The sequence below is a fragment of the Polistes canadensis genome, unplaced genomic scaffold (genome assembly GCF_001313835.1).
Source record: "Polistes canadensis isolate GaletaPanama2010 unplaced genomic scaffold, ASM131383v1 scaffold_1, whole genome shotgun sequence".
Lineage (NCBI taxonomy): Eukaryota > Metazoa > Arthropoda > Insecta > Hymenoptera > Vespidae > Polistes > Polistes canadensis.
In genome coordinates, this window is record NW_014569548.1 from 1,685,713 (window position 1) to 1,703,277 (window position 17,565).

The window sequence follows — 17,565 nt, forward strand, 5'->3', positions numbered from 1 at the left end:
TTACTTCATCGCTATCATCACCACTGCTCGTGTTTTGTCTATCGTCAAGCTCTCTGTTTGTATAGCTGTAATTTCCTCGTTTAACCAGTTAACTGTGTCGATTATTTTGCAAAGTGCGCCCCAGTGTGTGTCGCGATAACGGATATAGTCGTCAAACACAGAGTAAGTGGCGCTGTTGAAATATTGGGTCAAAAAGACGACTTTATTTTAGAAAATGAATGAATTTATAAGTAATATTTAAACAATGGATCAACGTAAAGCTATATTTACACATAATTAACGAAAAACTTAAAAAAAATCAGATATTTTTCTTTGGTTAGACATCGCGGACATCATCGCAGATGAAGAATCTAATATACTTTGTTTTTTGGGTTATGACACGTCAAGATGAAAATCGGGATAATCAAAGATCCAGTGTTACTGCAGTGCTTACGAGTTAGCTCTCAGGAAGTTAGAAATCCAACTCAAATTATCTATACACAAAATTCTGCCATTCTTCCATGACGGATATAGTCGTCAAACATACTTAACTGGTTAACAACTCTAAATCAAACTCATCTTCACTGGAGCTTATTTCATTAATAATTTCTATGGTATTGAGGATCAGAAACATCAATTTTTCTTTTCCTTCTGCCAAGGCTGTCAAGTTCGAACTGATGCGGAAAATGCAGTCCGTTTAATTATATTGCACTAATCTCAGATAAGAAAATCTTACGTAATTTGAAAGGGTCTTTGTAAAATTATATACGTAGTGTTTAGGAATGGTAAAAAGTGATAAATAGTTATAACCGCGCATCGAATTTCTGCACCATACAAAATGGTGAGCAAGAGTCACCTCTCGAGTTGCGGCATTAAATCATGTGGTGAGCGAGAGTCACGTCTCGACTGCAAAGGGCTAAAAACTGAAAATTATTTGCATTGTCTCCGTAGCGGAGTCCTCGAGTTTGAAGACAAATTTTAAATGACTCCGCTCCGGAGCCCTCGAGTGCAAAGGGTTAATAATAATAAAGAACCACGAAGTTCTCGAATTAAGAAATGTTCCCCAATTTGTTTGAAAAGTATGTAACTAATCGTAAACAAAAATCATTACTTCTCGATTGAATTTGGCATGCTTTCCAAAAAACAAAAAAAAAAAGAAAGATGAAAGCCATAAATAAAATGATTTATATATATTTTCGGCTTAAAAAATCCATTCTCTATACTCTTCTGGAATACAATTTTGCATTTAACTTACGATCGCATTTTCCTATTATTTGCGAAGCATTACAACACTGACACTTTTGGAATGGTCCCTCCTGATCTTCTTAACACTCTATTTCAGATCCTCCATAGCGCCATAGTTGGCCAAAGACTTTTTAATTCTGAGCGCAGTTAGTCTTGCCGCGGCATTTTGGTACCAACATTCTTTCATTACTTTTGACATCACTTGTAGAGCCTTGAAACAATTTGTTAAAGATTCGTAAGATTACTTAATATTGTCTAAACAAATACGTATTTTATAATTATCGAGGTAAAATTTGATCAACTAACCTCGATCGACTGCCATCGATTTGGTATGGAGGGCCTCTGTCTGTCCGTACAGACAACCTTACGCATTTCCTCAATCGTAGGGTCGGAAGGCACCAAATCATAAAAGGGCAGCTGATAATCGTCGTGAATTCCACCAACGTTACAACGTCTTGCAATTTCCCAAAGGATCAAACCGAGGGCATAGACGTCTGCTCTTTTGAACGAATCAAAGTGATTCATATTTATCGTCTCTTCCAAGACCTAAGAAAAGCAAAAAAAAATGTGCGTTGAATACGGTATATATATAGAAAGACAGGTGACGTGTTTATTACCTCAGGTGCCATGTAACGTTTAGTTCCAACCCTGTTATTTAATTGTATATCAACGGTATCTGTGATTACGTCATGTCTAACAGCTAATCCAAGATCGCCAATCGCGCATGTACCATTCGTCTTAACGAGAATGTTCTTCGATTTGAGATCTCTATGAGCGATAGCTGGTTTACCTTGGGTACCAACAATTTCCATGTGAAGATGCGCCAGACCAGTGGCGATCGACAAGGCCATTCTAATCATACCATTCGTATCTACAGTCGATCTATTTAGGTAATCGAAAAGCGAGCCTTTCTCGTGATAATCTGTGATCAACCACAATTGCGTCCACGTACCGTTGTCTAGAAGCAAATACGAATAATAGGGATTACGCGCACATAAACAATGGGTCATTATATTACTTTAGTCGAGCGAATTTGATGATACCTTTATTATCGGCAGCGATGAAGCCAAGGATATTGTCATGCCTCAACATCACCGTCTGATAAATTTCTGCTTCTCGAAACCAAGATCTTTCTTCTCGCGAGCTAAAGATTTTAACGGCAACGTTCTCACCCCTCCAACGACCACGCCAGACCTCACCAAAACGACCCTTTCCGATCGTCTCAACGAGCTGAATCTGGCGCGCTATACTCCGCTGTACCAGAAGTGGCAGACCTACTTGGGAGAGAAGGAACATTGGACAAAATATTCTAATCTATTTGATACGTTTAAGACGATACATGGGATCTAATTAGACGGGATCGAATGAAATATTTTTTGGAAATACTGATTTAATTTATTTCGACCTACCCGAACCACTGCCACTAGTCGTCATTTCCAACATATCCCTAATGGTGACACCTCCGAGGATTGGCCGGTCCGGTGCCTCCATCGAATCATCTGGGAAATGTCTCGCTGAACTTCTCTTAGACACTTGTACGTGATAAATGATCATGACGGTAAGAACGATCAAGCCTATAGGCACTGCTATCGTTAAGGCCGTTTTCCAAGTGACCCACGACGTATCATCCCCGTTCAACGACACTTTTAAAAAGACGACAATGACTTTCTGTTATCCTATATTTATTACTAAAGATCGCCCGTGGATCAAAACTTTATTCTCGAACGGCAAAACGGTAAATTCGTTCAGCGAATAAGCGTTCCATCAAACATGAACAAAAGAAAGCAAGATGAAAAGAGATAAATATTAAGCTGGACTAAAGGTTCGTGCGCTTTTTTTATTAATAATATTTCACTCGCATATAAAGTAATTTTATTGACTTGAAAAAATTGCACTATCTGAAACAACAGAATAAACGCACGAACTTTTAATTCACCCTAATAATACAGAAGAAAATATTACGTGAAAAGCAATCAATGCACGCTAAAAATGCAAGCTGAAAATCCAAAAGCCAAAGATCCACTCTATAGCATTTCATAAATGAATCTGCTTATAACCAAACATGCTTATCATTCTCAGTAATGAAAGTAAAGGAAAATATAGAATTGATAAGAAAGGAGAACAATCATTTTTTTCTTACATCTTCCCGTAGAAAAGACTGCTTTTTTTTTGATAATTTCGTTGCGTTTACGAAAGCCTCCCTACCTGATAAATAATCCTTTGTGATACCTAGAAAAAAGATTGTCGTGCATTTCTAGGATACCTTTCTTACTCCTTGTACAGAGTAAATATGAATTTGACGAAGAAAAAAGATCGTCATATTGACCGATATAAAACTTTCGGCTTTTGTACCTTCAAACTTACCTCGAAATCTTCGCAATTTTCCACCAAGACGTAGTTTCTTAACGCACGCAGATGCTGTTAATATTATTATGTTACACCATAAAAAAATAATTAAGAGGTTAATGACGACAAGGATTATGTTAAGTGAAATGCGACACAACGAGAAAAAACTTGAGAACGATTATCACGAATCTCGTCGTAGTAACAGTCAAATTCGAGACAAAATCTCAACCAAATCGATCGACTTTGTTTTGTCTCCCAATACCATCATTAGACATAGATCTTCTGATACGAACGGTAAGACGATATACGATGATTCCCATTCGAATTAATGTAAAATGAAAAACCAACTGGTTGATGATGAGTGTATGACAAAAAATATTGTCTAAAAGCATTTATTCGCATAAAACTTGTTCCATGAAATGACAAATCACGAGAGGGATCTTCTTTTTCCTAAGAAAGTACAACAGGAGAAGAAGTATAACAAAATTGTTAGAAATTTGCGAGACATACCGAAGATCACAAGATCTTGTGAAAATAAAAGATCCTTTTAAAGATATACTTTTCGTAATGAACTTATTACTGTCTTTTTGTATCTTACCACTATATATTCTCTAATTCTATTTAATTTAGTAAACACTAAAAAATATTTTATTCGGTAGAGATTTTATTCCTTGTTGAAAGTTGAAGCAAAAAGGATTGAAAGGAATTCCGAAAACAAGGTTGCGTAAGACGAAAGAGATATTTTTAATCCTGGATCAACGTATGTTTCGACATTCTTTCTCGAACAGTCATGAAATAGTAAACAGGAGTAGTATTCGACAAAAATCATTTTCTTCAAATCGTTATCGCAAAGTATTTACTTTTCGTTGTAACGTAGATACAGCAGAGAAAATGAAAGCGAGAAGGAAAGAGAGAAAAGAAGCCATGAAAATATTTAATCGTTATCTTATCCGACAGTAACGTATATGAGCACTGCGTTATCTCGCCAACATATTTTCGTTGTAAATAACAGATGTGAACGATACAAAAGTCACAGGTCCGTCGAAACATCCCGAAACTCTCCAAATATATCATTATTTTATTTCAATTTTGTGTGTGAAAACAATAAACGCAGAAATTTGTCTCTCTCTCTTTGTTATTTTTTACTTTCTATTTTAAAAGTTATTTAACAAAAAGACAGTAAAGATATCGTAGAGCAAATAGAGAACGACCATACCATTTCGACTTATATAAAACTACGAAAAGACGTTTGAACTTTACTACTGTTCTCCTTGATAGTTTTGAAAAAAAAAAAAAAAAAAAAAAATGTATAAAAAAGAAAGATCGATAGACGTTCTTTAACTCGATGAATCTTAAACAATCTCAAGGAGCTCGCGTATTAGTCAACCGACACGGTGACACATATAACGCAAGTATACATGTGTGTATGTAGGTATGATGTGTGGAGTCAGCTAGGTAAAAGCAAGATGTGAAGGAGAACGAGAAACGAGCGAACGAGATATGGAACGATGCAAATGAACGCCCAAAACGATCTTTCACATAAGCACCCAAGGTCGAAGGTAAAAAAGCCCGAATCTTTTTTCTTTCTTTATTTATTTTTTCCCCTCATCGTCGTGCGTACTCTTTCCAAATGTTATGTCTTACGAAACCTGATCTCTCTCCGAGCCTTCCCCGCCCGAGTTCTGAGAAATCGCGTAAATGCAAATTACTTTGGCATTGAAAAATCGAAGATAAAAGAACAATATTGATTGGTTTGTTTTAAAAAGAAGAAGCATAAACTTGATAATAAGTATCGCGTTTGCAATTTTCATATTCTCTCTAACAACAAATTTTTAATAATTATCGTAATTAAATGCAAATTATTTGGAAAATTCATGTTGAATGAATAAAAAACAAAAAAAAAAGCAACTAAACGTTTGTTCGTCAACTTTTTATAAGGTAATTTTCCTTGTACTAAGATAGTTTCTAATCGATAGGTGTCATTTTTGAAGAAAGAATTTAGATAAAAGTTGAAAGAGATAGGATGAAAAGGAGAAGACGTTTTGCGAGGTGAGACATCGTCCTTGGAAAGGAAAGCACGCACAGCGATTCTCGTTGTACCTCCTCCGAGGTCGTTGTCGTTTCGAGAACCTTGTCGAGGCTCGAGTTCGTGAGGAGGAAAAGAGGGCCATAGCTCGCGATTGCAGAAGTCGGAGTGGTCGCAGCAAGCAACGACGAACTTGATGTCGGCAAAACCATTCAGGGTGCCATTCGTTGTACACCAGACAGAGTATTTGGGCGCCGGGAAGAAGTACGTCTTATTGTAACACCTGAGAACAATGTTTCAATGACGAATATTTCCGTTTAAGAAAGACGTCTCTTCTCCTTTTGTTCTCAACGTTTTCTGCACGATTAGCCGGAATATCATATATATATATAACATGTGTATGTTGTCTATATGTGCGTCTATGTGTGCGACTATGTGTGTATGTATATATACATAGGTATTATATAACTATATGAGAAAAGGAGATGAAAAGGTTAAATGAAAGAAGAGAAAGAAGATGCTGCGCCACTACTCCTTGGTTCGACTTCTCTTTGATAAAATCATTATCGTCAATTTTGAATCATTATCGTAAGTTTTGCAATCTACAAATTTGGCAAAAATATAATGCCATCGAATACTTGTCGAGAAATCGAACCAAGAAGAACGAATCATGACAAATTCACAGATGAGAAGATATTTCAAATGGTGGATAAATTCGGAATGCATAGAAATCACAAGTGGTCAGGATGTCTCGATCAATGAAATGCCAAAAATATATACAAGACCATTATTTTGCATTTTTCTTTCGAAAATGTAAACTAAAATATCGTAGAGTGGACAGCACCAAAAAAAGCGTTCGAATACGTTCAAGAAAATATTACATTCTCTTTACGTCATTATCGCCGTTTAAATATGTATATCAATAAGTAATAGATAGCGTAATAGTGATAAGTACTAAACGGATTAATTAGGTTAGGAATAGAGCATGCGTAGTAAAAATAGAAAAGGTTTTGATAGCCATCGATACAAAGAACCAACTATTTCTTTCTCCGTCTTTCAAAGTAAAGAAATCACCAAAATTAATATCGAGTCCTTTGAATCTTTAAACATTTATTCAATATTAATCCCATTTCTACCTAAAAATTTGATCTTATTATTTTAAACATCACACTGAAGAATAGGATAAAAATATATACACACATATGTACATTTAATAGAGAAATGAAAGAAATAAGAAATTAAAAGAACAGAGAAGAAAAAGATGGAGAGCAGAACTGAAAGAAGAACGTGTATGTACAAAATAGTCGCGATATCCTTCTTCTCGCACCTAAAATAGAGATTTTTTATAGTGATGCAACGAAGATTTTCTTCGAGAATAGTGCAAAAATAAGAGAAATATTAAAGTAATCAAATAAAATAGCATGCTACGATTTTTAATTACGATTTCAGCTTGATAAGTGTACATATTATATATATCCTTGCATACGGTAACTGTACGTATAGCGTCTATACATAAATATACTTTACCAAATATGCTATATGGCTTTAAGTTTTTACATAGGAGCAGTAAAATAAGGCAGGAAATAGCTACCGCGAAGCAACTGGAACTTCCATAGGTGGCAAGGTCTCCTTATCCGCGATACAAATATGTTTAAAGAAAAAAACAAAAAAAGAAAATGAACTAAAGGATCATTTCTTTTTAACAATAAAATTCTAAGAATCGCTCGAATTTGTGAATATATGCTGCGGTAAAGTTATTACGATAAGATCTATTTATTGTACATCTTATTCGATTATTGGAACACGAACGTTTCATTTATTATTCGAATAAATAAGTTTATAAAAACATTGAAGGGGGAAAATCGTGATTGATCGCAACAAACAGTTGCAAGCCACGACACAGAACGTCACAGTTTTACGTACGCTATACGTATATAATATTTACAGATTGAATCGAAAATTGGACAAAAGTAATTATCGTTCGTAATTAGCAAAGAACAATATGGCATCGAGTAGGATCTAAAAGAAGCACGTGAACGTTTGATACGGTAAGAAGTCCGTATACAAGTATAATATGAGCCGTTTATTTTGAAAGTGGCCTAAGTCCATTTATACTTAAATTGATATATTTAAGGTTTTGTGTTTCAATGCAATTAAAAATATACATACAGAATACCAATGAGTTATGCTGCTTAAGTGTATCTAAAGGTGTTAAATTTATAGTTCCTATTAAAATAATGGTAATTATTAAGTGAATAATATGTGTTTTCTTACCAAGAATGGAGTTAGGCCACTTTCAAAATTAACAACCAGATTCGTTATAAAATTGGAAGGAACCGAAGTCCATTCAACATAATTTAACACTAAACCTACCACGCGCGGTCAAATGACCGTTTTTGAACTTTCGTTTAGAATTTTTCATATACAACATTATTGTATCACCATGTAGCTTCTTGACTTTTCCTAAAATATACATACAACCCATTTTTGAATATTTACAACTTTTTTTATTTTTTACTTTTTGAAAAAAATCCATAGCATGTCTTGTCTACCACGAGCGGTCATTTGACCGTTTGAAAAATTCATGTTATTTAAGACTATATTCTTCGAAAAGCGCTATCCTAAAATCGTTTTAAGAGTCACCAATATAATTGTGAATCTACAATGTGGACAATTGAGCGATTAGAACAAATTGGAGTAAGAGTACCTGACAAAAATACGGTTCTCCAAATTCTAGGAATCGCGAATATGATACCGAACGCGATAACTAGGTAGCTATCGATAATCTTCTTATTTTTGTCGACGGAGTAAAACACTGTGCTCCTAAAATAGTATTCTTTATTTTTTGAAAAACCTTTTCTCTGGTATCTTTCTTTTTGTGAATACGATCAAAATTTTCTTTACTTTAGGTATTTCAATAACTGACGGAACACAATTGCATAGCGGTCTTTATACGACAGTACGGTCTTGCGATTAAACAGTAGTCATCAAAATTTTACAGTCTATAATAAAAATTATTACTTAGTATAAGTGATAGTTTCAACAAAGTCAACATAGCTTACAATATTTGGTTTGCTTTGGTTTTTACTTTATCATTTGTATATTTATCCTTTAAAATATTAAGACATTCAAAGAAATATCAATTTATTAGAAAAAATAAATAATATCGATTAGGTTCGTTCGGAAGATGACCAAGATGTTTCCGATAATGATAATGATATAGTAGAAAATAATTGTGACTTATTTGACAGCGGTTCAGAGGAAGAGAATATTTTGAATATACGAAGAGGACAAAAAAGAAAGAGATTTATAGTTAGTTTTGAAAGTTTAACAAAATTTGGTGTAGATGTAACCGATCAAATGACCAGAAAATATAGTGTGAAATCTAAATATCATAGATGGTCTTTACAGATATTTTTCAATATCTTAGATTTAGCCAAAATAAATGCTTGGATTTTATATAAAGTAACGACGAGTGAAGAAATATCTAAGCAAGAATTTTTATTTCAATTAGCAGAAGAGCTAGGGACTGACTATCAGAAGGAAAGACAGCTAAGAAAAGAATGTTCAACAAAAACAATAATAAATAAAGCTACAAATTCTTGTGGACAGAAATTTTGTCATATAAGATATTGTAAAGTCAATAAGACTAACAAAATTTGTATAAAATGTAAAAAAAACGTATGTGGACAATGTGCAATACACAATGCTGTAATTGGTAAAAAAATGTGCAAAAAATGAATAAATAAAAAATTCTAAATAGAAAAACGGGGTGCGGGTGTCTTTGTAGCACCAAAAAAATATTTTTTTTAATATCCAATTGGCAAAAATCTCTTTCAATATTAAGATACATGTCTTTTTAAAGCGGTCATTTGACCGCTCATGGTAGGAATAGGTATACATGAAATGTCGGTAGGTTTAGTGTTAAGATGCTTTAAATTGAAAAAAAACAATACTCATTTTATTTAACATATCTTTATAACACTTTAAAAACATAAATTATACGATTTAAAACATTTTTTACAAACATAAATTACAAAACAATTTTCTACTCATCTACATTTTGTGTATGTGAAAGGGATTTAAAGAAATCGTGATGTTCCGCTGATATATATCGTAATAAGTCAATTATGTCCTTGAATTTTGCGGTTGTAATTTGTCTGATATTTTTATACAGTGATGTGAATACAATATTTTAGAACTTTCTTGGTCTACCCCGACGTGGACTTTAAAATTTTCGTTCTCATTCATTGATGTCTTATAGAAAACTTTATACGGTTCATTTTTGAAAAAACGCATCCAACATATGTTAAACCAGTTTATTGGTTCTCCGTTAGAATTTTTTACCCTTTTAAAAATTGCGTCTTCTAATAATTTTGTTAATACAAAATCTTCTTGTCTCATTTCATTTAGAATAAAGTTATTACCTTTCCGACACTTTTCGATAATATTGTAATAATCTCGGGGGACAAACAGTAAATTATTATTAGCGCTTTTGTTATATTGCGTTTATAATATGCTACTGAAGTAGCAGTAATTTAAATGTAAATGGACTTAGGCCACTTTCAAAATAAACGGCTCAGTTATTCAACTAACTCTGAAAATGTATGTGTCCAGAATGACCGTATTTACTCAGAATATAAGTAATCTTAAATGCTTTATTGATAGATAATTTAAAGTTGTACATGTAACCATGCGTAATCGGAAATAATTGACAAATGGAGTTAGGCCACTTTCAAAATAAACGGCTCATATAATATACTATGTACAATAGGATAGATTAGCATTAGAATAGCACGAATTAGCGAGGCTGACAAAAAGAATAAAGGGGAGGAAAAAAAAAGGAAAAATCTCAGCAAAAGCCCGTGCCACCTGTGGAATTTCCGTTATGTCCGGAGCTCCCACGGTTGATCATACCTTCTTTGGTGCGAGGGTGTAGCTGAGGTTTCAGATCCCGATTGCAAAAATCCTCTTTGCAGCATTCGATGACAAAGGTCGTATTTCGCGAGTCGCTCGTCATGCAGAAGATGAGCGGTTCGGGCTGCGACGACGACAGCTGTTTGTTCACGCACCTTCAAGCCGATTTTGCAAAAGTTTCATACAAAAACGGATCAACCAGAAAAACAAGGGAGAACACACTAGCTAGTTCTTGTAGTTCTTGTTCTCGTTCTCGTTCTCGTTACAAACGAAACTACGTTGAGAATCGATAAATTCGTTCGTATTACACGCAACGTTAACAAAGATCTGAAATTTATTTAGATTTTCACCGACGAGAACGTTGAATTTGTTTTCTTTTATATTTCATTAATCTCGTTATGCTGGAAAATGCATAAAAATGCATTTGCGGCCGAAAGGATCGATAAAGAAGAACTACACCGAACTTTCAAAGAGTTGGATCATGATAGCATTATAATATATAGCTTATCTCATGGCCAAAATGCGCGTGTATGTAAATCGAGTTAATTCGAGTAGAGGAAGAAAAATAAAACGCGATGATAACCAAAAGGAACTTGTTCAGAAAATATATGGATCAACGCAAATGAGGTTGGTTGGGTTTTGGTGGTTGGGTTGTATGAAATAAACAAATTAAATAGAAAATAAAAAAAAAAGAAAGAAATCAAAGTGAAGAAGAGCAATCGAAGAAAGAAAAGAAAGATCGAAAAAAAATACCGTGCAACTCAACACTCCTTCGTATACATAAAATACGTTACTGCGGGGGTAGCCGGGTTTACGGAGATTGGCTAAACTTTCCAGTAACTTTGTTTCTCTATGTTTTTTGTTATTTTCGCATCACGCAATTTCTATCACGGGCAAGGCAAAAAACGAAAAAAGAAAAAATAGATAAAACAATGAACACAAACCAAAAAGAGGTGTAAAGTGTAAGGTGGTGGTGGTTACGTTAATTGGTTTGGATCGTCATCGAATCACGCGATGATTTTTCTCGTAAAGGAGGAAAAAGAAGAAGGAAAGGAAAGGCAAAAAAACGAACACGCTCCAAAAAGCTTTCAGAGAGTGAATCACGATATCACAGTGCAACTACTAACACAAGAAGAATCGGTTAGTCAAAGATTCTTTGTCTCTTTCTCTTTCTCTCAAAAAAGAAAAGAAAACAACGAAAAAAGAAAAATTATAAACACGGTAGTAAGTATTGCAATGTTTTATATAGCAAAAGGAAGGGCATTCTCTTACTAGCACGGACAATTTTTTCACGTATATTTTAAATTTCTTGTTAATTGAAATATTACATTATTGTTCAAATACTGCGCGGCATTATAAAAAAAATCTAACTTCATTGGTCACGATTTCCACGCGATGAGAGCGTTTTGTTTATTTTTCAATTTCGCGCTAAAAAAAGACGAAAACGTAAACAGCGTCAAAGAAGCAGCATCCTGTTAGAACTTTTTTTTTTAACGCAATAACGTTTCCGTGAATCCACGAGTGGAATAACTGTAAGGAATGCACCTCACCTCGCTGGAAAAATTGTTGCCGTTGTTATTAACGCCTTTTGCACCGTTAGTTCCATAGGGTTTCCGTCTATGTATCTTTACTACTTATTTTTGCTTTTCTATTCGAAGTGGCAAGAATAAAATGATCATTTTCTTTTGCGATAACGCGACAATCTTATCTTAATGATAATATATATAGAATTATTGGCACACAAAAGAAGGGAGGAAGAAAAAAGGAGGGTACACGTCACACGTCAGGCTGCATCGTTTGGTCAAACCGCGAGAAATTGAATACCTGGCCGTAATTCTGGCGAAGCGGAAGACAGTAAATCCGGATGTAAATTTCGGTTGCAGAAATCATTATCGCAGCAGCTTCGAGAACGATAGATGCCGGGCTTACCATTGCAGATACGTGGGTCTTCCGGTGGAAACCAATGCCCTCGATCGAGGCACCTTTCACAACATTACAATCTTACGTTTAATATATCTAAAATGATTCACTATAAGACGCAATATACCCATTCGATTCCTATTTTGGCATTTTGTATGAAGGATCGTGGTCCTCGATGCTGGGAACTAAGGGTCAATCGTTGCCGTTAAAAGGAAAATAAAGGAAAATAAAGAAAAAAAAAGTAAATTCATGGCTGATCTATATGCACGTGATATCTTGCATTGAATTATTTCATAGGAGACCATCGAACTAACAAACGAATGGCGGCAGCGATGATATTGGATCAACGCGAAATTGACTCTCGCTTGTTCTTCGCAATTAAATAATCTCGGTCGCGCGTTATTTTCGATTCGATCCAGACCAAGTTATCCCCGTCTGGCGCATTAAATATTTAGCCAGTGTCCATGCGTCGTTTGCTAGTTCGTAGGTAGTGACGTTCGAGTTTGCTTGACGTTTAGAAAGCTCTCATCGACGTGTCCTATGTCTGCGTTTGCGATTGAAGTGGATCGATAAACGATTCGACGATAATATCTCCGAACTATAAACAACCCTAAATTCATTTCCGATCAACTCTTTACATAGACGCTCGGCGACTAGCCTAAGCATGAAAATTCCCAGACTTTATATCATTTATTATATCAATACGAAGGGGTAACGATTAAAAGAGAAAAGAGACTTTTTCATTTGCAGAATCGGAGTTCATGTTATCTTCAGACTTTCGACCTCCCATGCTTTCGATCGCCATATTCGTTTTTTTTTCTTTCCTTTTTCTCCCTCTTTTACGATTTTTCCTTCCTTCTTCTTATCTTCCTCGCGTTCCTTTTTATTTCCAACAAATTTCTAATCAAATTAGACTCGTGAACCTTTCAATAAATGTAACCATTGTTATATTGTTAATATAAATCGAATAAGTAGCCATATGATGATTCGAAAACGATTCTGGAAGATAGATCAAATAGATTTAAAAAAAGATAATATCACTCATGGCTACCCCCAACATGCAAAAAGAAAAAAAAAAGAAAAAAATAATAAAATCTAGTATCTATCGTTTAAAATATCTTAAAACCGTGAAAGAAACGAAAGAAACAAACGGACGATTTCGCGTTGGTCGGATGAAAGTCGATGAAAATTCGGCGCGGAACGTTACCATCGCGACAAGCGGCGGACAACAACAATAATTCGTATCTATCGAGGCATAATTCGACTACGCCGAAATATAGTCGCTAATCGTGCCTTGGCGACTAGCCCGAAAAAGAATTTAAAACGTTCCTAGAAAGGGGAATCGATCGTAACGAAAGCAACCCTTTTATTATATATAATACCGAACGTAGGTCTCATATTATTTAAATTTAGATATTTAATACACTTAAAACACTACTCGACGATCGTGAAAATAACCATTGCGTTTCTAATTTTTTAAGGCACATTTTTTTCCGAAAATATTTAAATTTTTTGATAATGCTTTTATGATAAATTTTTTAATGATCGCACGGGAAACTGGAAAAACTTAATTACGATATACATATGGTGTATGATGCCCCTCCTCGTATCGACGATCGATAAGCATTTATTGATTTATATGACTGAAGTTCAACGTATCCATTGACATCTGTATCGATGTGTGAGAAAAAATGAGAATGAAGAAAAAATATCCATATGCAGATTCATTACCTCCTGGCATACGTGATAACGTCATTCTCCAGGCTCGTACTGGCAAAACAATAGCCATCGGTTTCACACGTGTGATTGTTATCCGTGCAAATATCGCAGTAACATTTTAATCCTGAAATAAAGAACAACATGAAGTTATTTTTATTTTCGAAATTTTCTTTAAGACTACCTAAATAATCAACGATATTCCAAAACACGATGCCTCGCTGCATCATTGACTTATAAGAAAGAAGCCTGATCGGTTCACGTTGAATAAATCTTTTTACAGGATTATTGCTTGCGTTCTATTATAATATTGACTGCTAGTTCCAAACAGAAAATAAAGCTAATAAAATATAATCCAATAGATCAATGCTTGTCTTCTAAATACATCGTGTATAGATAATTGCTTTATATAAGCTAACTATTCTAATTTAGTACTCGTAGAAAATGTCTTCAAAAAGATTGAAACGCGATTCCACTGACACTACTGATAACAAACCCTCTGAGAAAAAGAAAGATTAGACGATATGTATTTTTTCTTCGTATGTTACAGTTATCCTCAGCGAAAAGTGAATAAGGGAGATAAGCGAAGATCAAAATTCGTCTAATTCGGTAGATCTTTTGAGAGATAAGTAAAACTGTTATGTCGTAGTTGAGCTACGTAAGCTAGAATAAGTTAATTCGAGTGAACAACGCAAATTCGAGAGAAAGAGAAATGCACGTGTGTTCTGTAAGCAGTATACCTTGCCTCAACATATACCAATGATTCTCCATAAAAGATTTTTTTGCGCGCCCACGAGATCTGCTGCTATTAGAACTTTATTCTCTTTTTTCCTCTATCCCTCTCTTTCAGCTCCAAAGTTAAGAAAAACCGATAACAAGATGAATATTCAATTTTTTCTAACATATATCTATTCTTCTCTAACGAGATCTATTTAAACAGCAAATAATTATGTAACTTATTAGCAAATCTATTAAGTGCATAATTATATATACAACAGGAAGAAAAGAAGAATCTGAGCATTTTCGTTAATCGTTCGTATAATGAATGGATTGGATATATATATATTACAAGAGCAAATACATTCCCAAACAAATAAATAGTAGACGCGATTATAATCATATTACATATTCGTAGTTTGAATTTCTTATAACGCGTTATAAGAAGATTAACTGGACATACTTACAACACAACTGACAAGAATATGACACATCTCTCTCTCTTTCTCGCGCGCGCGCTCTCCTCTCCCTCTCATTGTATATCACATTAGATCAATCGATTGCTCGCGTGATATATTATTTTCTGAGAAGATTGCATATCGACTCTATCGACGATTATCAGTCAAAACTGTCCACGCTTCATGTCTCAACAAAACAAATACTATGTTATATTATTTATCAAAAAGGAAGAAAAATTAAATATAAATTTTAATCGCTTGAATAAATATCGTAACTTATCTCACTCGATTATTAGGCTAATCGCTATCATTAATTATAAGGAATGATAAATATAAAAAAGAAGAGTGAAATGCAAAAAGCAATGATCGAACAAAACGTATCTAGCGATATTACACACGAGCCCACTTAATTTTTTCAAGTGCACATAAATGTAGGAAAGTACGTGTGTAAAGGGAGGGGGGCGGGGGACATACATATACATAACCTGTATAAGTAGTTCTACAGACGCAGAATCTCCGAAGAGAAGAAATTGAATCGGCTATTCTCGGGCTAACCGACTCGTTGCTTATGCAACGTTACACACTTTACATAGACTGTAGAGGGAAAAGAGCGGGAAGGCGCGTACGGTCGAACGCGCACGGTTCTGCGTTTTCCCTCTTTGTTGGTGCTCGGTGTGTGACATACGTAAATATATACGTATACGTATGCACGCATATGCGCTCGCGCAAACACACCACGAGACGACGCACACATATGTACATACGTAAATGCGAGCAAAGAATATCTCGAGTACGTTACGTTGCTACTACGTGTAAATGTATGCATAACGATAAACATAATAAGAGATACTAACCGTCCACAGAATATGACACGTAAAGTAAGAAAAAAACCGCTAGTGCGAGAACACTCGCGGAATAGCTTCCGCGCGCGTCTCTCATTTTCTTCTTCCTCCTCGTCCCCCTCCACCGTTGTCTCCACTTCTTCCTCCTCTTCCTCCTTTTCCTTTTTCTCCACCTCCAACGGTGAAAAAAACGATTTCGAGGAAAAGAGAAGTAGTGAAATCCTCAATCGTAACGAGCACCGAGCTGTTTAATGGCAATGCTTTCCGCAACTTTTCTTACGATTACATTCGCGGTTCCTGTTAAACTACACCGGCGGCGACGACGACAGCAGCGGCAACGGTAGCAGCAGCGGCAGCAGCAGCAATAACAACCACGGCTCGACATCGACGTCGAAAAATGCGACGACCTTGTCATCTTTCTATTGTCAAACGTTCCTACTTTTGCCTCCCCCTTCTCCTCTCACCTCTCGACTCCTTCTCCTGTTCTTCCAATACCGTTGATAATGTACAGTAATTCCACGACTTGGACTGAAAAGAAAAACCACAAAAAATGTCTATTTCTTTGCTCCGCACCCTTTTACTTCCCTTCAAGCTAATTGTCTATTTCTCTTTTCGTCTCGCGATGCAAACGGATCACATTGCGATTTTCGCATGCGGCTTGCGCCACCACCAATTATTCACTACCGGCACGGATGCGGCATCTTTCATCAGCGGCGCGGAATTACTTCGAAAATCATGCAAGCCTACGCTCCTTCCGTTCCACTTCTTCTCTACCTAACGGATCTAATCTTCTATCATGACAATCCTTCTCGATCACTCTATTTTCGACCTAGTTAGATTAAACGAAGTCAACGCTCAGCGACCAAATCCTTACCAGTCGCCACACAGCCGGTCCCGCCGCCATTTTACAACCGTGTGCTGCTTCTTAGCTAAGAACCCGACTTATCGTCACTCTTTTCTCGTTCTCTCTTTCTTTCCCTCGGTTCTTTTTAATCGAAGTCGAACGATCATCGCATCGCAACCCGTTTTCTCTCTGTCTCTTTCACCCTCGCACGTTACGCTACTATGTAAGCTCTTTCTCCTCCTCCTCCTCCTCCTCCTCACCTCCTTCGGCGCTACTTCGATATTCTGCCACTATCCTTGTCCACGATATTACTACTTCTCTTTTCCTTCTCATACATCTATTAACCACTGACAAACACTCTTTAGAAGATTTCGCTCGTAGAAAAGATTCTTATTTCACCGTCGTCGTCGTTGTGTCACGCCGATCATACGCAATTCTACCCAGCCACTGCTATCACGATTCGTTACAATAATCACCCTGCTACGATTCGCGATTTGCTAATGTCGATTGAACTGCTTGCTTATCTGCTACAATAACGCACTCTATCATTACTCA

At 35.6% G+C, this 17,565-nt stretch overlaps 1 protein-coding gene across 6 annotated transcripts; it reads right to left on the minus strand.

Moving 5' to 3' along the window:
- Nucleotides 1–305: 305 nt before the first annotated feature.
- Nucleotides 306–17,537, minus strand: LOC106793854 (TGF-beta receptor type-1). 6 transcript variants are annotated; one of them, XM_014761119.1, is made up of 9 exons: nt 17,041–17,537; nt 16,179–16,694; nt 14,165–14,276; nt 5,671–5,879; nt 2,634–2,867; nt 2,268–2,501; nt 1,842–2,182; nt 1,531–1,770; nt 306–1,435 (listed from the first exon to the last, which is right to left on the minus strand). In XM_014761119.1, exons 2-9 carry the CDS (start codon nt 16,261–16,263, stop codon nt 1,313–1,315), a joined length of 1,578 nt encoding a protein of 525 aa, XP_014616605.1. In that variant the 5' UTR covers nt 16,264–16,694; nt 17,041–17,537; the 3' UTR covers nt 306–1,312. The 6 variants fall into 6 exon arrangements, with proteins under 6 accessions (XP_014616605.1, XP_014616632.1, XP_014616613.1 ...); XM_014761146.1 differs by adding an exon at nt 10,514–10,668 and having other exon boundaries at nt 16,179–17,537; XM_014761127.1 differs by having other exon boundaries at nt 2,268–2,498; nt 16,179–17,537.
- Nucleotides 17,538–17,565: the final 28 nt, after the last annotated feature.